This window comes from Balearica regulorum, chromosome 3 (assembly GCF_011004875.1).
Source record: "Balearica regulorum gibbericeps isolate bBalReg1 chromosome 3, bBalReg1.pri, whole genome shotgun sequence".
In the NCBI taxonomy this organism is placed as follows: Eukaryota; Metazoa; Chordata; class Aves; order Gruiformes; family Gruidae; genus Balearica; species Balearica regulorum.
This window is the reverse complement of record NC_046186.1, coordinates 36,840,683-36,865,065: the sequence shown is the minus strand read 5'-3', so window position 1 is coordinate 36,865,065 and position 24,383 is coordinate 36,840,683. Positions and strand designations below refer to the sequence as shown.

Genomic DNA, 24,383 nt, shown 5'->3' with positions numbered 1-24,383 from the left:
TATATTCAAAAACTAATGATTAGTTAGTAGCTAACCAAGCCCCAAATGGGAAGTCATGACAATTAGTCCATAAATTATCAACACAAAACCAGTGTCTTCCACATTTTTTAATGCTTTGTTTGGGTTTTTTTTTAATTGCTTTTTCTGCTTATAATTTTCCTAGCTACAGTGGGCATGGAGATGGATTATGAATCCCTTTCATCCTATTTACAGCAGCAACAGCATTTCAGATTCTGGCCTGGCCTGCTGCCAGATACAAGCAATACATTTCCTCCAGTTGCAAGCAATAAAATTATTCCGTCTTTGTTATTCCGCATTTCCCTGGATCTCTTTGAAGGACATCAATGATTCTCTGCCAGTGTTGCTGTGATGAATTATATGCTTTAGCTGTTTAGCACAAGGGTGAGCTATACAAAGCCACAGGAGGACAAATTTAAAAAATTATCCAGCAGCTTTTATTGTGGTTTTTTTTTTAAAACCCATTTCATAATAGTAATGCAAATGTAGTAAAAATATTAAGTGCAATTAAGGAGACAATCAAAATTATGAAATTCACAGACTGGTTGTTGGGTTTTTTTGTATGCTTCATGCCTGTTTTCTGGGATTTTAAGATCAAAAAATTAAAAGCTCCGTTCAGCTTAGGAGACTCCATATCAGGTCTATGCCTCCCAGGTGCTTTTGTGCTTTTGAAATACCTTTTCTCGTCTCTTCAGTTTCTGCTGACATGTTTATGATTGCATTCTAGCCTACTCAACAAATTACATTTTTAAAAAAATTAATTAAGCATATTCAGAGTTCTTGTGCACAATGTCTAAGTCAGTTTTCAGAATCTCTCAATTCTGACTTTCATAATCATGGATTAATTTTTCTTTCTTTTTCCACTGAAATGGATACAATGTTTCCTCCTAAAATTTTATATTCTGAGGGGATGGCAATCTTTTAAGTCCATTAAAACTGTATTTTCTCACCTATTTCCTAATATTTTATTGTGAAGGTGAGGATTTTGAGCCTGAAAACATTACCTTTATTAACAAAACTGGTATGCTGTCCCATTTCCTACAGTTTTATTTTCATTTAGTTGTCAATGAGTGTTAATTTTGAACATTCAGAACTGCAGAGAGTTCCGTCAAGTGCAAATCTGTCTCCCTCTCTTCAATGTCCCGTTTATGCCTTCCCATGCAGGCAGGTTATAAAACCTTTCATATGAAATGTTCTGTTTTATTCTACTCCACCCGAATCCTTACGTCTTTCATCACTGTGCTACCGTAACATATTCCAACAGTAAGCAAGGTAAGCAAGATCTGCTATTTGTTTCTTTTCCCCTTCCTCTCTCCAGAAAGTTTGACTATATTCATTATTAAAGGTTAGCATTAGAAAAATAGCAGTAACTTGGAGTAAAAAAGCCAAGGTTTATAAACTCTCCTCCTTCGTTGTGGAATAAAACACAAAAGCCTGTTAAATCGTGCCTGCCCTCAAATTCAAGCTGATTTGCTAGCTTTATGCAGTACTTTTATACATCACTATAATCCATTTTGCTTTAAGTTCTGGGGTATTTTATAATTTGATACCATTCCTCTGTTTTTCTTTCCTTCTGGTTTAGGGGAGTTTTGCTTTTAATTTTTTACATCATACAGAGTGGACATGCAGATATATACATATGTATATATGCCTAAAACCTGTCATACATTGGTTATTCATCTAACTTCCCATCCTATTTAAGTAATAAAACAAAAAACCTATTTTTATCCCCTTTTACTCTCATCTCCTGATCAGTCCTTACTCCCCGATGTTGCTCTGACCCAACGCCTCATTTTCAAACCCCAGATGAGAGGAAACTCCCCAGGCCACCCAGGGTTTCCCTCAAGCCCTCTCCTTGGGGAGATTATGAGGGGGATGGCTCGTTGCCCCTCGACGGGTGCTAGCACAAAGGCGGACTGCTGCCTTTCTCCCCCGCGCTGCTGGGCGCCTCTCTGATCTTCCACTTAACGCCTCCTTCGATTACACACATGCGCCCCTACAAAACCAAAATGGCGGCGTCAGGGCAGGGCCCCGGAGCTTCGGGACGGCCAACCCCGCCGGTGGCTCCCCGCGGAGCGGGGCGGGGCGGGGCGGGGCGGGGCGGGGCACGGCACGGCACGGCACGGCACGGCACGGCACGGCACGGCACGGCACGGCACGGCCTCTGCCGCCGCCCTAAGCCACCGCCTCATGGGATGGAGACAGCACCTGGGGAGCGTTAAGCCCGCCTTACGTCTCCCCAGCAGCGCCTCAACCAATCAGCAGCCCGATTGTAGCCGCCCACCAATGGGGAGAGCGGGTGCCCCTCGGCCGCTGCCAGCCGCTCGTACCAATCAGCCGCCGGGAGCTGCACCGCGCTGTCAAGCTGGCAGGGAAGATAGCCAATGGCTGACGACAAGAGCCCGCCTCCTCCTCCGCCCCGTTGCTCGGGCACCCGCTGTCAATAGCCCCCGCGCGCCGCGGCGGCCCCTTTAAGCGTAGCGTGGCAACCGCCGGCGCGTCCGGCGGGCGGGCAGGTACCGGCGGCGGCGGTGGGGCCGCTCGGGGGGCGTCCGAGGCCGCGCCGGGGCCGGCTGGGGTGACGGGGTATCGGGGGGCGGAGGGAGGAGCCGGGGGGGTGGGCAGGACCGGGGGTCAGGGGTGCTCCTGAGGGCTGGAGGAGTTGGGAGCGGGCCTGGGGCTAGGCCAAGGCTTAGGCTTAGCCTCGGGGCGGGGGAATGTGCTCGGCTCCGCAGCTGCGGATCTCACTCCTGACGTGCGGTGTGGGCCGGGGTGACCAGCTCGGTCCCGGGGTAGGCAGCTGGGACGGCGGCTAGGCCCCGGGGCTCCCAGCGGCGGAGTTCTGGCGCGGAGGAGAGGCTTCGTCCCGAGCACCGCCGGGTTTCAGGCAGCAGGCCTTCGAAAAGCAGTGTACACCAGGCCGCGAACGTTCAGTCCCTTTCCTCAGAAGTCGTTTATTGTAGCATTAAACGATTGCACTTAAAACGTACTCTCAAGTGTAGTCGTTAGTTGTTTGAAAAAGTGTTAATTAAAAATAATATTTGATGTGTTCTTTAAGAACTTCTCTGCAGTGAAGGAAAATTGCTTGCTTACACTTTGGGAACTGGAGAGCTGCTATCAGGAATGGCAAAGTTGAACTAGGTAAGTCTGCAGACACCGGAGGTATAGCTGGAAATGTGAATGACGGCATGGGCCTCCTTGGTAGAGGATTTAGAAACATAATCCCTTTTCCTGGTTGCAGGACTGGCCTGCGTATTGCCTATTTTGACCACTGTTTCCTCATCTTTGATCTGGGACTTAGAGCAACTTTTTCATTTTGAGATCTGCTGATGAAAGGAACATGAAGTATTACTGACACAGAATCAGATAAATTTAACATTTAAAAATTTTAAAACCATACAGCATTTTACATCACCAAAAGCTGGTAAACTTAGAAAAAATGCATACAGGTGAGTCAGCAGCTGCAGAAAGCTTCCCTAATAAAGTATTTGCTCCTCACTAAAGCCTCATCAATAATATGTTTTGATGTGATACAAGTAAATTCTTTTGTTTGTCTCTTTTCTGAAAAAAACTACAGTATTTGGATGTGAAAAAGATGGGAGGAGGAGAGAGACTAGTTTCTTTTGAAGTTATTCTTTGTTCTTAAGTTCAGTGCTTTAATAATTTGGATTGATGATTTTGTACTTGTCTGAAGCTGGCTCTTTTTTGTGCTGTCCCTCTCTCAGAATAGGTGGAAAAACAGAGTGGACCGTTAGAGGTCAGCATTTATACTCGGGAAGTGTCATACGGTGACCAGTAAAAGCATCTAGCTTCTTCTGTTCTTAGAAGGGTATTAAGGTTGAAAAGGACTTAAAAAGTTTTATGAGTCTTGCACTACAGAACTAAGCTCTGGGTGTACTGTGAGAGAATTACTGTGTAATTTTCCTGTCTCTCTATTGCTTGATACCTGTAATCCAGTAGTTCAATTTCTGTTTGTGTGATTTACTTAGGAGTGATAGGGAGACAGTATTCTGTCACCATTACAGTTGTTCTCTGTTTTGTCTGTCATGTCCTTTGCAGTGACCTGGACCTTGAATGATTTTTTGTAATTGTAAGCATGTTTTCAAAACAAAATATGTAAATAATAGCAATACTAGAAGTTACAAAGTGAAGGAGTATGAAATTCTGGAAACAAAACTGTTTCTAAAGTTTGTACAAGTCACAGACTTACTTCAACCATTCTATACTGATGTGATCTTGAAGCATTAGGCTTCTAAAAGCATTTATGGAGCTTTTAGGGAGAGAGGGGTGAGGTTTTGGTGGTGGTGGAGCTTAGTAGACTGACTGGTAACCCACAATGTTTCACTCCTCACAAACTTATTAAAGGTACCAGAGGAAAATACATAACTTTGTGGATATTATGTGAGTTGAACTTATTTTATAATCAACTCAAACTAGTTGGTAACAATTGAAAAGTCAGTGAACCAAAGCGTTTCTTAATTAGACAGTCCTTAGGCTAACTGAAGTAAAACTCAAATATCCTAGCGATTCATTCGTTCTCAGGATAAACTGCATTCTTTATGTTAATCAAATTACATTATAAACTGGTGGAAAACTGAATTTGGGAAGACTTGACAGACTAAGGTTTCTTTTTTTATATGGAAAACATGATAATATTACCAATTTACAAAACTGACAGCCATGTGAAGATTCAGAAAATGTTTTGGTGATTCCTCAAGGGAGCTTTTATTGGTTCACCTTTTTCAATTTGTTTTCAGTCCATTGCTTTTCAAAGTACTTCCAGAATGCATCAAAAATTACTGTTCATTTATGTTGCTATATGTCAAAATGGTACTTAGCAAAATATTCTCAAAAGTGAGGAATATCCAGTATAAAAGTGGTGGATAATTCTAATCCTCCAGTTCTTACAATTTATCTGTTTTAAATACACTGAGTTATGAAAATGATTCTTTGAAAAGATTATTGCCTCTTCACTGAACACTTGTGGGACTATAAAATAACTGATCAGCTTTAAGTCAGTAAGTGAAAGTGAGTGTTCTAGTTTTATATATATAATTAGACATCTTGATGATTGAACTGTAGGCATTTATGTTTTCCCTAAATGCAGTCCCATTTGTTTTCATTCATATTTGTTTTCTTCTCAAGAAAAAGTCTGCACGATGATTTCTTTCTGTCCTTCTGTGTCCTGAAGGCAGACAAAATTTGGGCATATCTTAGCTATATCTACACTGGTGAAGATATTTGCATCATAGAGTAATCCCTGCCTCCGCACAGAGCTAGGTTAACCCTTCTAGATGTGGTGGTGCTTCTAACACTGAAGTGTCCTCTCCAGGAGCCCAGGACTCCTCTGGATGCCACACGTGCCCCTGTGGCCCTGGGTCAGACTTGCATCCAAGTAACAGACTAGGTTGTTTGAATTCCCACTAGTTTGTTTTATTCAGCATGTTGTTAGGAGCAGAACAGGAAACACATCTTAGATGCAGAACCAACAATTGATTGTTGGTCTAATTAAAATCTTAATGATCTAATCAAAGACTTAGTTCAGATACTAACACACTTCAAGTTACTAACACAGTTCAAGTTATATATGGTTGCAGTGGTACAGGCACAAACTCTAGTACCAAACCCCTTTCTCTGTAGTTGTCTTCACCCACCCACATTTCCTCTGGGACTTGACTGGCTTCATCTAGGAGGGGGAAGTCTTTACAGCAAGTCATCAGCATCCCAAGGCAGGAGGAGGATGGTGATGGTTTCTTCCTCCTTGCCTTGGGTCCATTTAGGATCATTTTTATATGCTTGTTAACACACTGTGCACCTTGCTCTTTGTTCTGTTCTATTCATTGATTCATGATTCCACATTACATTTGAATTTACTGCATGCGATGTGTTTTACATTTGTTGAATACTTTTCTTCTTTGTTCTGTATGTTGTCTACAAAACTGGTTTTACCCAGTTCCCAAGACTTCTGTTTTAGCTTAGGGCCCCAGTATTGTCCCGTGTTTGTGTTTTCAGGCTCCTACAGCCACCCAATATCTGTACTCCTCTGTTTTTAATTTTTTTTTTTTATAGTCAGGATGACTGCAATAGTACAAGGTTTGTGTTACAGCCCTCCAGAATACTCTTTTTTGTATTTCATATTATTTTAGTATTTTAATATATTAGTTTGGTGGGTTTTTTTTGCATTCCCTGAGATTCTGTCGTGTGGAGACAGAACTGATGCAGCCTTGCCTGCGCACCCTCTAGAGAACAGGTTGTCTCCCAAATTCTGCCTGGGTTTCAGTTTGGGCTTGGTTTGCTCTTCAAGGAGCAAAATAACATACATTCTGGGCAGATGTTTCTGAGGCCAGGACTTGGGAATGGAGCTGTTTGGGAGTAGGGATACACCCTGATGTGTTCAAATATTCTTACATGATCTTAGTTGTGCACTCATGAACAGATCTGAGGGTCTTCATTACACTCAAAGACAAACAAGATAATGCAATTATGGCTAGGTATATACTTTTGAAATTTCTGAAATAATATAGTTATTAAAGATGAAAAAAGAACAGTCATTACTGATAATTTGAATGTTCACAATAACCAATAACTTCCAGCATGTGTTTAGCAATCTCTAGGACAAGTGATCTTAAGCATAGCTTACCTTCTTTCTGGGCTTTGCAGTGCAATTTTAGTTTTCATCAGAATCCTCTCAACATAAGTTTTAGGCATGTAATTTATTTGGACCACTTTGAAAATATTTAGGTGCTTAAAAACATTGTTTTGGAAAGTTACTCCTTAAGTAAAGAAAAACAGTCTTCCAAATAATTCAGTATTAATTCCCAGCAGCTTCCCAGTTTAGAAATGTGTTGGGATATTTATTCCTCTAATTCTTTCTGCATAGATTATGAGGGCAAATAGATTCCAGTCACTGGAGACAGAGTTATGCTAACAGTGAACTGGCCCAGAAAGCTTGAATTTGTAATGAAACCTGTCTTGGCAGCTGACACTTCGGTTCTCCTTCGCTATGCAATTCTGCATGTATAGACAGTGGAATAGAAGGCCAAGAAGCGTGCTAAGTTTAGGGAAATAATATAGTGAAAAATTTACAGCTCATTTACAGGTATGTTGTATGCCCTGCAGTGAAGAGTTTTGATTGAAAGCTGCTCAATTTTGTGTGTGTAGTTTGCTTTACCATTTAGAAATGGACTAGGAGCTTATGTCATTCAACAGGCAGAACTGATGGGCTCTGATGCAAGTCCTATTTATTCACCCATTAGAGGCTTGATGTCCTGAAGGTGGATTGAAGGGAGATAGATGGTGAAATAAGCTTGAGAGCTGTGAAGAGTGGTGGGTGAGAGAGACAAAAGACTTGGGAGGCTGAGCATAGTCAGTAAAATACTTCCTAAACTGATGAGAAAATTCTTTTGACTGAGAAGGTGAGGAAAATTTTGAATATATTTGCTCCATTATATTCTCAGGAAGTGTCTCCAAAAATGAAAAATAAAGTGATTTTACCTTGAGATTAGGGGATTTTTTCATTTTACATCAGAAAATAGGCTGTAGGAGCAGCCCTTCTCATTTTATACCTGCTGCAGATATGATGTTTACCATATACCAGCAGCATGGTCTTTCTTATCAGATATAAAAAAACCAAAAATGGCTATATTTGCATTTTCATATGAAGCAAATGACACAAATGTGTCTGCTCCTGCTGGTTCTTGAAGGCATGAAACAGTAGATGTTGTAGGGTATGGGAGTGCTTTTGGGTCAAAGACTGTGATACGTAGGTACAGTCTCAGTAGTGGTTAGGGACAGAATGTCCTCCAGAGAAAGACAACTGATTTTGCAAGCCCATTATTAAACATCACAATGCCAGAACATCAGAAATCGAGATATGGAAGATTTAGTCGAATTCTACAGATATCTTAATTCTAGTTACATGAATAAGTTGTTAGTTTGTTTGGTTAAAAAGTTTTAAAATACGTTTAAATTATTTTCCTGAATAGCGTCAAGCTTTCGCTTGTTTTCTGTTTTGTTTTCCAAATGCTGCTTTTTCCATCTCTCTGACCTGGGAGTAATTTCTTGTTCTAGATTTAGCTGTGTTAATTTTCTGATTTCTCTTTTGCAGATGAAGTTCCTCAAACTACTGAGTGTAATACCAGTAGCATTCCTAGAGTAATGTATGTCACATTTAATATAAATAATAAGGCTAATGTAGCACAGCACGTGGTATAAGGTTATAGGAATCCTGAATTGTTTTACAGGGATTTTTTTGCCTTTCTTAACTAAATAGCAAAACCATTCTCACTTTTTTTCTCTCTCTCAATTGTTACAGAAAAAATGCATTCTGTATGATAGCTACTGCTTGCTGAACTGAACTACAAAGATCTCGTGCTTTGGAGACGAAGATGATAAATCCAAGGAAATAATCCAGCTGCTGCCATTGTGACAACTGAAACGTACTTTGTGTCAAAATGAACAGTCTTTGAGAAAAATCTGGAAAGTGGTTAAATCTGAAAAATGGGAGAAAGAGTAAGGAGTCCAGATTCTGAACATGACAGGAAATCAGATGGGGACAAAAATAGTGACTCCTATTATTCAGATGAAGATAATGCATCTCATTCATCTGGCCAGTCGCCAACACTAAGCTATCTGTCTACAAGCCAAGAAAAAAGAGATCACAAAACACAAACTTCAAACAGCCTTGTGCACTACCAAGGTAGGCAGATAGCAGAAAATGCTGCTTTGTAACGGCTCTAAAGAGTTAATTATCTTTGAAAGCTGAAATAAAAGTGGGAAACTACCATTATGAGAATCTGCAAATAAGGTTCATGTGAATTATGCTACAGATGGCAGGTAGACTGAAACGGCTCTGCTGCAAACTGAAATTAACCTGTTCCTGCATAAGGATGATTTTTGGTGATTTTCAGAATTATTCATATTTTTCTTAACAGATGAAAATGGCTCACATACTAGCCTTTTGTTGAATCATGCTGATGCCCTCTTTTTGTCTTTGACAAAAAAAACTCGAGGCCAAGGACTCAAGGCAAGTCCGTACTATGCAGTTAGTAAAAGCGAGACAGTTATTAAAATTTCTCTGACAAAATACCCCTAAAGGTATCTCTCTTATGGAAGTCTAGTTGACTAAACTTCACAGTGTAATACTGAGTACTTTTGAAAAACGAACAAATGAAAGACCTCTAACATGGCAAGAGAGAGAAAATTTGTTTGGTGAAAATTAGGTGCATGTGGAAATTCAAAAGAAAGTTTTTCCTAGTCCTTCCTTGAGGGTAAAAGATCTCCAATTTGAGATGAAATAGCTCCACTTCGAGCTCCCTCACACACACCTCACCTATATAAGCTGCTTTCTTGGTTGAGACTGTCGGGAAGTAAACATCCATACAAAAAGGGAGAGAATGGTTATACGGGTCCTCGGCTGAAGTAGGGATGTGAAGCCTCTCTGCTGCACTTTGACAGTTTGTTCTAAATAATTGCACGCGTTTTCTGGTGAAGTCAGAGCATATCCCACCCTTCTTGATCAAGTGTTCCATTTCATTTGTTAGTGCTTGATACCGTATGAATCATTTGGTCAACATTATGATCTAGAGTGTGCCAGAAGATCTAACAGTAAATACTGAAGTTGCTGAGGGAGTGTATCTCTTCAGATCATTGACAGTGTTGGGGTCCTGGTGCAACTGGTGTTTTGCTGAGCTTTGCTGTGTTCAGGAGTGGCATCTTCTCCAAAGCAGTATTGGGTTAGCTTTCTGGGAAACAAAAACTGCATTCAACTATGCTATTTAATTTGGAGGAGGCAAATGAATGACTAGTTCTTTGATTACATAGCCAAAATTGAACATAATTATTATTACATGAAGATGTTGTGAACGTTAATGTTATTCTTGAAAGACACTATTCCCCAATTTAACTATACAGTCAAAAGTGCAAACTTGATATTAGAATTTTCTGTTCTCCCCTAAATGTGGAGAAATTATTGAAGGGGCTGGAAGTCTAGGATTAGTGGGAATTCCCTTAGTTGGTGATAGGAGTGGCATCATTCCTGCAGTGTGTGTACTAGATAATCTTTTCACACCTGAAAGTGTTCTTTGTAAAGGAAAGAAAATCCTTATTTTGTTTGCCCAAGCTGTGGAAAAAATTAACATGAAGCAGAAAATGAATATTTGTGCAAAATGTTTAGAGGAAGTTATAACAAATATTTTAAAGCTGTTATTTTTGCTGTAAAATATTCTCTGTAGAATAAAAATATGGTGAGTGCCAAAGGGGAGGAAGAATTTGCTGTCACGCACACACACTGTCTGTGTATAGGTAACAGCATTATCGCTGTATTTCAAGCCGGAATTATAAGCTGCTGCTGCTGAGAATGTTTCTTCCGAACACTGGTGTACCTTAATGAATGATACACTCACTATATATTTAGTTGTTTTAAGAGATCTTTTTGGTGGATTATATGCTTCATTATATGCTGCTTTGAGTGTGGCTTGAGAGGCAAATAAGATAGAAACAAAATGTTTAGCTGTTATCTATGGGAATGATAATAAAATAATAATATCAAATAGGAGTGTGAGTGATGCATACTAGTAATCAAATGAGGATGCTGTGTGGGAAATAACTTGTGATACGACAATAAATTATTCAGGGGAGAAATGAGTTTTCATGCGATTTATAATTTTGCTTTGGACGCTTTTTGCATTGAGCCTTTGAAATCTACTGTTTTGTCTGTAAGCATGACAGCTGGTTTTGAAAATACTACTGCATTTGTCTGAGAGAATTACATCTTGCATAATACATAACTAGCTAATGCTCAGCTAATTGTTGCCATTTGAGAAGCATTTGATAATATTGTATGCATAGGAGTGCAGTATTTCTAAAACATTTTAATAAACATCATCAAATCTTAACAAAATATGACTCATATTTCTGATGCGATTTGCAGATGATTACAATGGTCCTATATTGATGGCTGTAAATACTACCTCTTACAGTAGATCACAAATGTAAATCTCCATTTTTTTATCTATCAAAAGGACCCAAAGTCTATCATATATATGCCTTTTATTGTCTGGTTTGAAAGCTGCAATCTCTGCTAAGTATTGTAAAATTGTTTCAGGCAGAGCTTTATTCCAAGAAGGATGTCTGAATAGACAAATTGCATTGTCTTATAGTAAACATGCTTTTTATTTTTCCTCTCTTAGCCACAAAGAAATTGGGTTCCAAATATGCACCAAGCAAAAGAGGGACACGTTGGGGTTTCCGTTCTCAGAGCCTCACTAGGGATTCTCCTGCAAAAGATATAGATCTTGTTACAAAAAGAGTTCTTTCTGCTAGGCTGCTGAAAATCAATGAGCTCCGAAATGAACTGACTGAACTCCACATCAAACTAGATGAGCTACAGAAGGAAAACAGGGCACTGAAGAGGCTTCAGCACAGGCAGGAGAAAGCCTTGAATAAGTTTGAAGATACGGAAAACGAAATCTCTCAGCTCCTTGCTCGGCACAACAATGAGATTAGAATATTAAGGGAGCGCCTACGAAAATCTCAAGAGAGAGAACGTGCAACTGAGAGACGGCTGAAAGATTCAGAAGATGAACTGTACAGAACAAAAACTGTCTTACAGAAACTGAAAAAGCTGTCTGCAGATAAGCACCTTGCTGAAAGAGATGACCTGGCAAAGAAACTAGCCTATGCAGAGAGCAGGCTAGAGGACAGTGAAAAAAGAGTTAAGGTGAGATTACTTTCTTTTCGTAAGAAATTCTGGTACAGATATTTCTTGCCATAATGAGCTTCATGACTTGTATTTTTTTCACAGTTGTGGAGCAAATAGAAAATATTTTTTTTTTTTTTTACACCTAGTACTATTAAGTAAATTATTTCCAAGGTGATTATATAGTTACATACTTGGAGTTGTACATTCAAATTTCTGTTTACAATTGAAGTATATTTTGTCGAAATGTATACTGTGGACTTGTGCTTTTAAGTGTTTTTATAACCAGTAATAACGTTTCAGAAATGCATGCAGCCATACTACAACTTTATGCAATCTAATTTGTCCTCTTGGAGGGGAAGTATTTGTTAAAAATTTTCTGGGTATTTAGGGAACCGTATACTAAAATTCTAAAAAACATATGTATAGTAATTCTTTTTCGATTTTGTGAGCTGCATTCATGCAGTGTTTGTCCACTATTCTGCACAATCTGAAAGCAGAGCTGCACAAAATTACAGTTATTTTTTTAATACTAAAATGAGCTTTAGAACATTTTACAGGTATCCATTTTAAGAATTTTGTACACTATATTTTTTTTATGTTCAGCACTATGTTTAAATTTTTGTAAACATGTCTAAACATATCTACTTTGTAAACGTCTAAAAACTCATCTTTTTAAAAAATAATTGTGTTAACACTATTGTACTGTTGGTAGTTGTATGTATGCAATACTATTTTTAGCTGAAATTGTGTCAGTCATTAAAATGGTGTTAAAGTTTGGTGTCTATATTAGTAATTAAGCCTAAATTACATTACAGAGATAATAGATCTGGAAATCCAAAGGATTAAGCTGGAAACTAAGCTTTCATAAAATAAATCCCAAAATACCAGGATATAAACTGCTGAGTTACCCAAATTACCTCACCCTATAGTGTCACCATCTGTAGTTTTATGATCAGGTATTTCAGCATTTGTAGTACTGGATAATCTTAAAATGAATCATGGTCTAAAAAGTAAGAGATTTTCTTCTACATTTTTTCCTTCTGTCATCATCACAGGTTCACTTAAAACAGCTATTGCAAGATGAGGGTATGTAAATGAAATCACAATCACAAATGTTTTTCTTGTAGAAAGGTTAAAAATTATTTCTTGTTGTCTTTCTTCTAATCCTACCCATTCAGGGAGGTATTCTGTTTCTTAATCATCAGTTTGAGATTTGTCTTAAGAGATCTGGAGGTCTGCTGTGCCAAGAGCCTTGCAGAAAGTAGTGTGTATTCCCATTACATGCTCAAATCTCGTGTCAATATTCCAGAAGGATGAGCTGCAGCATCTGCAGGTGCTCTGTCTGCCCCCTCAAAGTTAGGATTAAGGGTTTAAATGTATTCAGTGTTACAGCAATGGTGGTGGAGCCGATATCTGAATTCAGGATGCTGGTTTACTGTCATTTTATTTAAGTAATTTAACTGTAAAAAATACTTGCTATTAAAAAATACTGTTTTGTTTTAAATTGAAGGATCTGGAAAAAAATCTTGAATTAAGTAGTAGCAGTTTTCAACGAGAGTTACAGTCAAAGAAAAAAAAGATGTGTGAGGCTCAAGAAGAAAACAGAGTTCTACAAGAAGAGCTTCATCAACTAAATCAGAAGCTGAAGGTAAAATGTGAAGCAATACAAGTTGCTAACCATGTTCTGGCATTTTATCTTTGGAAGTATCTGTAATCAGGTTTAATAGTTTACCAGTGACTGCGCTCTCTGATGTGTACTTAATTATATACCACATATGAGTTCTTTTCCTGCTTTAAATTGAAATATTCTGTGTTCTGACCCTACAGTGTTTATAATAAGAATGTCTCTATGTTAATCATTACTGTTAGCACTAGTTAAGAAAAGCAAGATCAAGTACATCGCCAAGCATTGCAGTTAAACAACAAGATCATCTGGAAAATTAGGATTTGAAGTCTTGATTTTAAAATTAAATCTGCGGGAATATACAGTACTTTATGTTACTCATGTACTTGCATTACAGTAGGTTTGTGTAAAGATTAATTTCATGCATTTGTGATATCCACATGTGTTGCTAAATTTGTGCAAAGGTTTATTTGCATCCCCCCACCCTGTTGTTGCCCAAATTCTCAATTTAAGGACTGAAAATATTGTTATGTTCTACTTAGTTTAAGAAAAAAAAAAAAAATGAGCTAAGGTACTTAGTTTCTAGGAGAATTGCGTTGAAACCCTAAGTCTCAAACATATTCATATAATGGAGATGCACCAGTTTACCACCTTACTACCTATCAAGCAAGTAGCAGTAGCATTAGTAACTCAAAACCTTATTTGTTTAGAGTGTTTTAAGCCTGATTTGTTAGTGGAGAGTTTGATATTTTGAAAATATTTTCATTGTTAGATGATTTTATGTATTTTATTCAATAAATGTCATGAGAGAAGAGTATGTCTTTTCCTCTGTGATGCAGTGGGCTTCTTCTCCGTGATGCTGGCATACCCTGTGACCAGTAACATTGTTAGCATTGAAATGTTTAACTCTTTACAATACTGAAAATTCAGTTGTGCAATCTATACATATGTTGTAAGTCTTATTCAAGTTTATGGAAACATTGGCATTTAGTTTTATTTTCACTGCAGAGATACCCCCCTCCCCCAAATATTTTGCTAATGAGGTTTTTTTTTGAGGAAAGTTCTGGCTCCTTTCTTACAGCATAAGCAAAGTTAGGAATGTGATTGTTCTCCTTAAAACTTTGGATGTAACTGTCAATTACTTTACTTTGTTTCTATTTACAACATAGAGTTTTAATTTAATTTACAGCTTTGCTGATGACTAGTAAATGAAACATTAGTAACTCATTCTGTTATACCCACCTCTTTCACAGGAAAAAGAAAGAGAACTTGAAGCAAAAAATATATATGCTAATCGCATGTTGAAGCTATCACCGAGAAAAGACATGGATATTATACAAAGAAAAAGAGGTAACTTATATAAAGCAGTAAAGGCAGAAAAATAGCGACACTTTTAAATTACTGTGTTATGTTTTATCATTCATGCTGTTCAGTGTTTGACCCTACCACTGCTTGTTCAACAACATTTACTTTTTGCACTGCTTTCCACACAGCCCTGGTTACAAAGAAGGGCACATTGTAACTATTTGTTTGACTATTCTGTAACTGCAGCAGAACCAAAACCTAGAACTTGATCAAACAGTGTTCCTAACTCCTTTCACACCAGATGTTTATGGGTAAAGGAAAAGGGGGAAGGTTGTTTAGTAGATTCTTTAATAGATCATAGATAATTCTTACATGACAATAAATTACAGAGGCTTTAAAAATATTTAACTTCACTGCTATGAATATTTTGATGATTTTTTTATTTTTTTTTTTTTACTAATTCAAATTTACTGTCTGTCAGATGAGCTGCACTCTCTTTTTACTTAAAAAGTACATATGTCCCAGAACATAATCTTCTAGAAGTATCAATGCAGTGATTTCTTCTGGTGTGACAAGGCAGCCTCAGGCTTTATGCTAGCTACATAAATATGTGTGTGTACTTAGACTGTTTTCACTGGATCAGTAGAATCTACTTGTCAGAATAAGCAATTTATGGGACTGTTTTAAATATTTAATGCCAGCATTTCAAACAGTTTGCTGCTCATTTTACTATAGATACTCTACTATTATTCCATTTTAGGTTCAGATTTTTAAAAATGTCATTCCATAGAGATAAGTGTATGTGTTTCAAAGATGCAAGTAAGTGAATTTTGATTTTATGAGTTTGCTTCTCTACATGTAGCTTCTATGACAAGCAGTAAGATGAGTGAGATATTTTGTGGGGATTTTTTAAACAAATATTCAGTATACTATAATGACTTTATAAGTAGCTTTAAGGTGAGGGGTTTTTTTCTTCAGTAGAAGTTTTGCATGCAATTTTTTTAAATTAGCTTTTACAGATGATGAAAGCAACTATGTGAAACTTGTTGATACTTTGCACTTCCATTGGCTCTGATACAGTCTTTTATGTTTGCTGCAAATCATTAAAAATGAGAGATAGGCATATAGTGGGGTATTTTCAAGTTAAAACATGATTTGATTTCTTTGTATTTTCTACAGCCAACAACCAAAATATTAAAAAAGGAGCACAGCTCACAAAAGGTGTACAGACTAGTGGATACTTCTCACCAATAGAATTTCTTCCAGAATCAAAACTTGTATGTGGTGACACAGTAAACAAGAAAGAAGGGATTCTTCTTAAAATAGTGAGTTCCATAAAAATTTGAGACTTGCTTCAGATTACTCACCTATCAGACTGAATGTTTAATGCGGAGTTTTTATTTTAGAAAATATGTGTAAATATACAAATATATAGAAAATATAATTTAGAAAACATTCTGATATTTAAGAAAAACTCATCCTTTCCAGAAATATCATATTCCATTTTTGTGACACTTAGTTCATCACATTCTATGTCTTACTGATAACCATTCGCTAAATTTGTTTCTTTTTCTGCCACTCTAATTTCCTGGAAGTTTTTAAGACTTCATTTTGGTTTTCTCCCCTTTTCTTTATTTCTAATGCTTATTTGAGCAATCTGTTGTAACAGCGCTGGCTGCCTTGTCTCTCTTTTTGCTTTGGTCTTAATTATGGTTTCTTCTACTTTCCAGATTTATTTCACAATGCATAAATCTAACACTTCCTCTTATTGTCATAGTGCTGGTATTTCTCCTGTCGTTTTTTCCAGCTTTGTGAATATGGTTGGATTTTTTTTGTTTTTCCATTTCCCTTTTTATTATAAAATAGTACCATTAGAAGTATTGCTAATACTTCTGTGACCTCAGGCTTAAAACAAAGAGATCTGTAAAGTATTGCAAATCAGAATGACACAGATTCTGGTACAAATTGTACAAATTCTGATTACATAAGACTAGGACTATTTGTCAGAAATAATGCTCTGATGATGGTCTTGACTGGCTTCCTGGTAGGACTGAAGCTTTTTCACAGCTATATTATTCATATGTGCTCTCTTCCAAAATCCTTTCTGTAAGTATGGATGTAGTTTAATGTATGGATTCTTCCAGCACATACTACGGGTGTGAGTTACGGAACTGCAGAGTTGGTACAAGTGCAGCTCATGGAATCCAACTATATGTCATCTTACAAACCTCTCTAGTTTGTATATGGCTATTGCTTTATGTAACGTAAATTAGATTTGGGTAGCCTGCGTTTTCATCAGTTTTCGAAGTCAAGCATTTTAAGTCCTTGGCCGCCATCTCTTTATGAACTTTATGTGGGTTTTTTAAATATAATAATAATAATCTTGTACATGAAGGGAAAATACTTGAGGTTGTTTTGGCTAATAGTTGTATTTTCTTTGTTCATTAAGTAGTAACTGTTTCTCTTATTTCTCTTAGAAATGTATTTTAATCTAGAAGCTATTTTACTTATTTACTTAAGCACAAGCTGCAAAGTTAGCGTTCACATGTTGGATTATGCCAGCTTTCTCTTCGCTTCATTGCCACCACTTTTTGTGTTAGTGATTTTTACTGCTGACATTAATATCTTTTCTGCAGGTTCTTTCATTTAAATGTGTACGTATACTCACTAGCTGAATTTTTCAGCCAAGATTCAACCTTTCTCTTTCACTGTTTCTTAGTACTCCGTAACTTTGAGTACCACCGTGAAACTGTCTCAATCTACAACCCACTCACTTGAGTAAAAAAGATCAGATTGTGTAAATAGAGGGTAACTAATTGCTTGCTTGTTAACAGAATAAGGTGGTGGGGTCTGGCCTTCTATTAAAGCCCTTGAAAAAGATATCTGGCTTCTAACGAGAACTGCCCTAACACAATGATAATTTTGCTTTATGATGTTGGAGCTGCAGCTTTCTTGAAATGCGTAATACAGAATAGAGTTGATGTCTATTCATTTTGTTTCAGGTGCATAAAACTATGTTAGAGGTGGTAAGACTTTAGGGCCAAACCCCAGAGTTGTCAAAGCTGGCTTGATTTAGATGACTTGCTCATTTTTATGTTTAGCAGTAGGAATGTGATTTCAGAATGACATAGAAGTTCATATGATTTATTTTGTTTGTTTGTTTTCTTGATTATTTTTCTCCATCTGTTTCTGTTTGGTATCAATTTATTTCAGGAAAAAGAAACTCAAGACAAAGAACAGAAAGAGCAAGCAGACCTCCTAAGACAAGACCAAGACAGGGAAAGGCAAGAGAAACTGAAACGTTTTGAGGAAATACAGGCTTTGGAGGAGAGGTTTCAAAAACTACATGATGGTAAGGAAACGGGCAGCTGAAGGCTGGAAAATACACCATAGAATACTAATCAAGTGAGACTGTTAGTTTCTTGTGAGAAGAGCAAAATGATTTTGCAGAGATCACTACAGTGGAAAATTATTTTCAGTTATAGTATGCAAAGAGAATCAGAAAGAAATACAGGATATAGAGTAATCTTGTAGCCTGCGCTCAGCTCTGATTACGTATGCAGCACCAAAAAATGCTGTCCACTAAAAATTACTGAAGCCTGAAGAGATTTTGCTTTACAAAACAAGGATGACATAGCAGGTAAATGCTGATGTTATCTCTGACTTGCTAGATGCTATTGAGGTAGGCAATAGATTTTTACTATTGTAAAACAAATCTGCTTTCCTTAATATGGCCTGTTTTTTCAAGCCATATTTTTTTCTACTTCACTTGTATCATTTAAAATTGTAGTTTCTCTTTTCACTTGTGGTTATCTGAATCATTTGGTGTGGCTATTTGAGAAATGTCAGGTTGTATTGTAATATTTTAATATTGCTTTTTTATTAATTTGGTTGTCACAACATCTTAATGACTTATGTTCATAAATGTCTTAATATTCTAAAGTATTTTAGATGAACTGCATCCTGTCATGTTAAAAGACTATTTCAGTGATTATAGTTAACGAACAGAAACACTCATTCTAGATGACACGGAAGAATTCTAAAAATCTATAGCTGCTTTCAGACGTAAATTCTGTGTAAAATGTCCTACCTCCACTGACATCAGTGCACAACTTACATGAGCCAAGAATCTGCTCTGTTGCATCTCTAAGATGATTCTGACCTCCTTTCCCATCTTACAAGCTGATATTTTCCTCTCCTTACATACAGAAAGGTAGCTCCTTACTAACCTTGGTCTAATGATACGCTATTGAAAAAAAAATAAATATATTAACTGAACTGTTGCAGTTATTTCTGTAAGCTTGATCTGAAGTACAATAGATAATATGGAACTTTGTGAAAACATCTGTCAGAAATTTGAATAAAATGTTCAAAGAGGAGTGCCAGTATATTGAAGGGCCCAAGTAGTCATATTCAACTTTTGACCAAACACACGTCTGTTGTCTTGATAGAAAAATATTTTGAAGAGAGAAATATTTGGAAAGCTTCCTTTTTCTTGTACACATAATTATTTGCAGGTTCTATCTAGAACCTTATTACTGTTTAGCACCTTTGGTGTCCCTTTTTAGCTGTACAAATTGACATTTGAAATTTGCACAGACACTCTCATTGAGTTCACATGGTGATGCACAGAACGCTTGTGTAAAGGTGTTTTCTTTATGCAGCAGATGCAGTATATTTTAAATTATTCACAACTTGAAACTGGTAATGACTCCTATGACTATGACCTGATAGCATCACAGGAGTAGTTCCTTTTATGGGGAAAACAAACAAACAAACAAAACCCCACAAACCTAAACCACGCATCCCAGAACCATCCTGAAGTCAGTGGTGCTGACAAAGAAAGATAAAGTACTGTGCAAGTCAGAACTATTAAAATCAGTGATGTTGTATTCATTTTCATTCAAACCCAGGAAATGGGAAGGCAATTGGCAGAAATTAAATTCCTCTGAAAATTCTAAAATGTGGATAATGTCCTAATCCATTTGGAAGATGACAGTAAGCTTTTCTAAGATATTAGCAGAGAACCTGATGTGAATTTAGTTATAATTTTTGGAGGGTTTATTTTTGCAGTAGGAAAACCACGTACACATAGAAGACCATACTAAAAACTCAATGGCTTTTGATTGCATGATTTTCAAAATATTCTTTTAAAGTCATTTGAGAACTAAAACATTTTAAATAATGTTTAAACATTTCCTGCAGAGTGGGAAAGGGAAGAATACGACAAAGTGAAAAAAGAAAGCAGCTTTTTATTGGATAAAGAAGAGAAAACAAAGATTGAGACAGAAATCCACAAACCTGAAGTAGAGAGAGAAAGCACTGAAATGCTGGAAGAACAGCGAAAAAGAGAGTTCCTGCTTGCTAAAATGCAAGAAATTGATAGAGAAACTCAAAATGTAATGAACGTGAAACCCGCTTCCCAAGCGCTACCCATAAATGCAGCAAGAAAATCTCATTCCCTGGAGAAAAAAGAAAAAAATAACCAATTCTTTGAGATTCCTGGGAAGGTTACTAACGGGTTTCCTGTAGGTGACAGCCAGGATGATGCCACAAGAGCACAAGGGCAGAAGCAACGAAGTCTGAGGACTGAAGATTTAAGTAATGAGTTAACATTTGGTAGTTATGTACCTTCCTTTGGGAAAGGATCAGGGAGACCGAGCTGGCTTACTCAAAAAAGTGACAACTTAGAAGAAAATGTTAAGGAAAATGCAGATTTCAATAGTAAGAAAGAAAAGAAGTCAAATTTAATGGAACAACTCTTTGGAAGCAGTGCTGGTACCATCCTTCTTTCTAAAAATAATGATACACCTTTTGACATAGATTGGGACTCTGGTAATACTCTTCTTGTCGATAAAAACAGTAGAGTTAAAGTAAAAGAAGACAGTGAGCTTTTCAGTGAAGGAAGAAACCTAACCAGACACCGTTTGCAACACACTACAAGCAAGCCAAGAGTTAAGACCCTTGGTTCTTTAGAAGATGAAATCGAAGAAGTAATCTTACAATGATCATGATTTTATATGTTTTGTATGTAAATACTAAAAAAGTATTCTCATGTAATATTTATTGGATACAGATTTTAAACATTTCAGATATATTGAAAAGCCTTATGAAGGAATAATTTACTTAAATGGGTGTATGTATAGAGGAAAGATGCACTTTGATAGAGCAGCCTAACCTATATGCAGGAAATTTGTTCTAAAATGTAATATCCAAATATAGACCTTGGAGATCTGGGAGTGACTCTCTTGGCAAAAAGACAGGGAAGGTGTCCTGAGGGACTTTGGTAGATGAGATAGGTGCTGGCTGGATGCTTCAGTCAATCAGAGAAGACATTGTTGCCCCAGCTTGAGCTCCAGACCAACTGTCACTGTTGTGACGTGGCACCATCTGACTTACGCAGCTGTGGCTCAGGGTCTGAGAGGCTCGGGAGCGCAGAGTTTTTAGGGATGCCATAGGAGTGGAAAGACTTGCAGAGGCTTGTGCTCACTTACCCCCTTTGCTCATGCTCCCTTATGCACCCTTCATGCTCCCTCTCAGTCTTGCTGTCTTGCGTGCTCACTCTCTTCCCCCCTCATCCTTCTCTTTCTGTCACTCTTACCCTTTGCTTGCTCTCACCCTCTCTCTCTTGCCATCACTCTCTCAATTTTTGAGATTTACTGATGTGTAGTGTATGTTAAGTGAAGTTATACTTCTCACAAGGCAGCATTATTATTTATTGCAGAATGAGTTGGCCAAGAAGATGGCAAACTTTTTTGTGGCAGCCCTGGCATTCAGGGCAGCTACTAGATGAGCATCTCTGGCTGGCCAGCATAGGAAGTGTTGGGTTGTTTGGTTTGGTTTCATTTGGTTTTTTTACCTGTAGGCTGCTCACAGTACCTTGCTTTTAATTTAGAGTACTTCTTTTAGGCCTCAGGTATTTTCTTTCTCAGATATTTGCAGAGCCTCTTAACGGTGTCAGGAGAAGGCACATGTAACATCACTGTCATGAAATGGATAGAAGAGACGTGCCTAGCACAAAGGCTCAGGTAGAAAGAGAATATTCTACACTGCAATCATGTTATCTCAAAAGAACATCAACAGAAACATAATTGACTCAGGAACAGGTGATCTCTCTTCTGCATAGGTTTTCTGTAGACCTCACTACCAAATTTGTCTAACTCTTCTCATATATTCAGGTTATATTTATTATATAATGCCATTTTTTTGTAATTTCTGAATTTTCTATGTAAGTTCCAATCATTACTAAGTCTTTTTTTTAACAAAATGGTTTTATTAAATGAGTAAAATGTTTGTGTATAGAATCATCTTTAACATAAAGTTCTGACTTTTTATATCATGTTACTCATACTGGGGAAGGAGGGAGGGTTGGTAGCAATGTTGCTAGTGATGTGGCACTGCATGGTGCCATGTACACACAAAGGTAGGCAATGAAGGATTTAGCAGAGGCATTCCAGAAAATAAGCTGAAAGTCATTCCTTACTAGAACACGAGACTTTGAAATGCCTCTCTGATATGCTCCCCATGAGCCTGATTCAAAACATACTAAAATACAGAGAAGGATTCTCATGATTTCAGGGTGCTTTGGGCCAAGATTTCTCTGAACACAATGGCTCTTCTGAAAAGAAAGGCTGGTGTCTGCATCACGCAATAACTTTGTTTGCTCCCCCATTCAGAAAGAAAATTAGTCACAGATCCAGACCCAGTGTGTGGGACCGTTCTCACTAGGCACCCTGTAGTGAAGAGCAATTCATGTTCACCTGCTTGCTTACAGTCCCAATATATTGATTATAATACTAGAGAATTGAGCTGGTTTGTTTTGCTTGCCAGATGGTCAGAATATCAGGACAATTCTGACCGGCAACAGTGAATGTAACTATCTGTGTTACTCCTCTGCAGTGACTTCTTTGGGGGAATACTGTGGTGTAAAAGGTAGAAGTCTGTGGGTAAACACTGTGGGTGTTTGTGAGTGGATGGTTGTTTGTCTTAACTTCCTCGTCCTAATTGCGGGTGACTGCTGCCCTTCTAGAAGGCGGCGCCTTGCTCCTGAAGATACTGCTGGGGTGGGTTGTTTATTGTGGTTGAGGATTCTAAGGCATAAAACAATGATGTAGCTGCTGCGGTTATTAAGGATCATGTAGTGTATGGAGGGTTGTTTTTTGTTTCTTTGCAAGTCAACCCATTAACATCTGGCAAACTCTTAACTATCGTGCTGAACTGATGTGCCCTGCTGTTTCAATTACAAATGTATAGTTTCTAAGCTGTTTCATATTATCAACCCCTTCTTAAGTTCACAAATGTTCACGTCCTCTTACCAGACTCTTCCTGAAGCAAACACTGCAGTGACTTGCACTAAAAAAAAATTATTTGCGTTAGGAAGGTGAAAATAAATTAATCTGCTGGGAACAGTATCACAGGTATAGATTCCCTTTTCCCCCTCATTGCTCTCTATCTCTACAGCTTATTTTCTTTTCTTGCTGCACTTTCCAGTTTTAGAGTTACCTGTATGCAAATACCATTACAGTTAAAGTGTATAAAGCCAGCGCTTTGAGAGGGAATCTTCTGGTTTTGGGGGGAAGCCTTTGGGTCCTTCTAACATCTGTCAGCAGTGTTTCTGCTCTCGAGTAACAGTTTGCTTCTGACTGGAAGCAACTTTTGCAGGGTCTTAAAAGAGTCTGTGGACCTTAGGATTCAGCACATTGATCCCCTGTAGGCCATTGACCCTGGTCTCAACTACTGTATCCAGATAGTCTACTTGTTGCTTTTAGTGGTGGCAGTGTTTAATAACACTTGATTGACTGCAGAAGATTTAATCTTTTGTGATAAAAATAGGTCACAAATACCTTAATGATAATGTGTATGATTTTTTGTCTACGTCCAGTTGTGAATTCTGTTTGTTAGGTGTTCAGATCGTGTGGCTGTTACATCTGTTGTGTTTTGCTTTCCTTCTGAACCACCAAAGGTGATGGGAGAAATTCCTTCATTCTAATGAGAAAAGAGCATTAAAGCTTGATTAACTGTTTTACTGGAATAATCAGGGAGATGATTACTGCCCCAGGCAAACTGGTCTTCCAGGTCTGATCCCCAGGAGAGTGGTCATCAAATAAAAGTATCTGAGGAGCATTTGATGAAGGTGGTCAGAGCTCAGCTGACAGAGAAAACAGAAAGTTTTAAGAATAAACTTAAAAGGAGGAGATGAATGGTGGAATGTGGCGGTAGTGTAGTAGATATTGTGTAATCCAGGAGAAGAGATGTAAGCTGTAGGAGAACTCTGAACTGAAGCCTGAAGAACACTACAGTGGTAAGAAGAGTGAACTGGGAAATGCTTAAATGTGTTGAATATTTTTCTCAGATCTGTGGTATCTTCGGGCTACCTAAAGAGTTAAAAAAAAAAAAAAAGGTGATTTTTCAGAACCCTAATAAATCCTATGTTTCTGATTTTGCTTCGCCTGTTCCATACACACCTAAAGAGGTGAATTGCAAATCTATAATGCTTCCAAAACGAGGACGCTTGGAGAGGATGTGCTGCGGCTACTTGCTAGCTGCAGATTCATTGCTGGTCCTGAGACAGAAAGTCTAATGCAGCTAGCCCAGCGCAGCTAGCCCAGAGTCTATTTGCACTGTCAGGAGATGTGAAAGAATATCTGATCTGGCATGTTAGGAGTAGGAATTTGTTCAGGGAAACACCTTGGGGCAAATGGCTACAAGAGCATCAGGAGTGCTTTTGCTGATACT

General features: G+C 37.9%; 1 protein-coding gene across 1 annotated transcript; it reads left to right on the top strand.

Annotated features, from left to right (window-relative positions):
* Positions 1-2,702: 2,702 nt before the first annotated feature.
* LCA5 (lebercilin LCA5) lies at positions 2,703-23,829 on the top strand. Its single transcript, XM_075747563.1, has 8 exons — positions 2,703-3,159; positions 8,333-8,716; positions 11,208-11,737; positions 13,230-13,367; positions 14,597-14,693; positions 15,828-15,973; positions 17,862-18,000; positions 19,854-23,829. The coding sequence occupies exons 2-8, from the start codon at positions 8,518-8,520 to the stop codon at positions 20,654-20,656; spliced, it is 2,052 nt and encodes a 683-aa protein (XP_075603678.1). The 5' UTR covers positions 2,703-3,159; positions 8,333-8,517; the 3' UTR covers positions 20,657-23,829.
* The last annotated feature ends 554 nt before the right edge of the window (positions 23,830-24,383 follow it).

Coding starts and splice junctions, on each gene's coding strand:
- LCA5 (XM_075747563.1), top strand. CDS start 8,518: ATGGGAGAAAGAGTAAGGAGTCCAGATTCTGAACATGACAGGAAATCA. Junction 8,717..11,207: donor CAGCCTTGTGCACTACCAAG/GTAGGCAGATAG, acceptor TTCCTCTCTTAG/CCACAAAGAAATTGGGTTCC. Junction 14,694..15,827: donor TATTATACAAAGAAAAAGAG/GTAACTTATATA, acceptor TATTTTCTACAG/CCAACAACCAAAATATTAAA.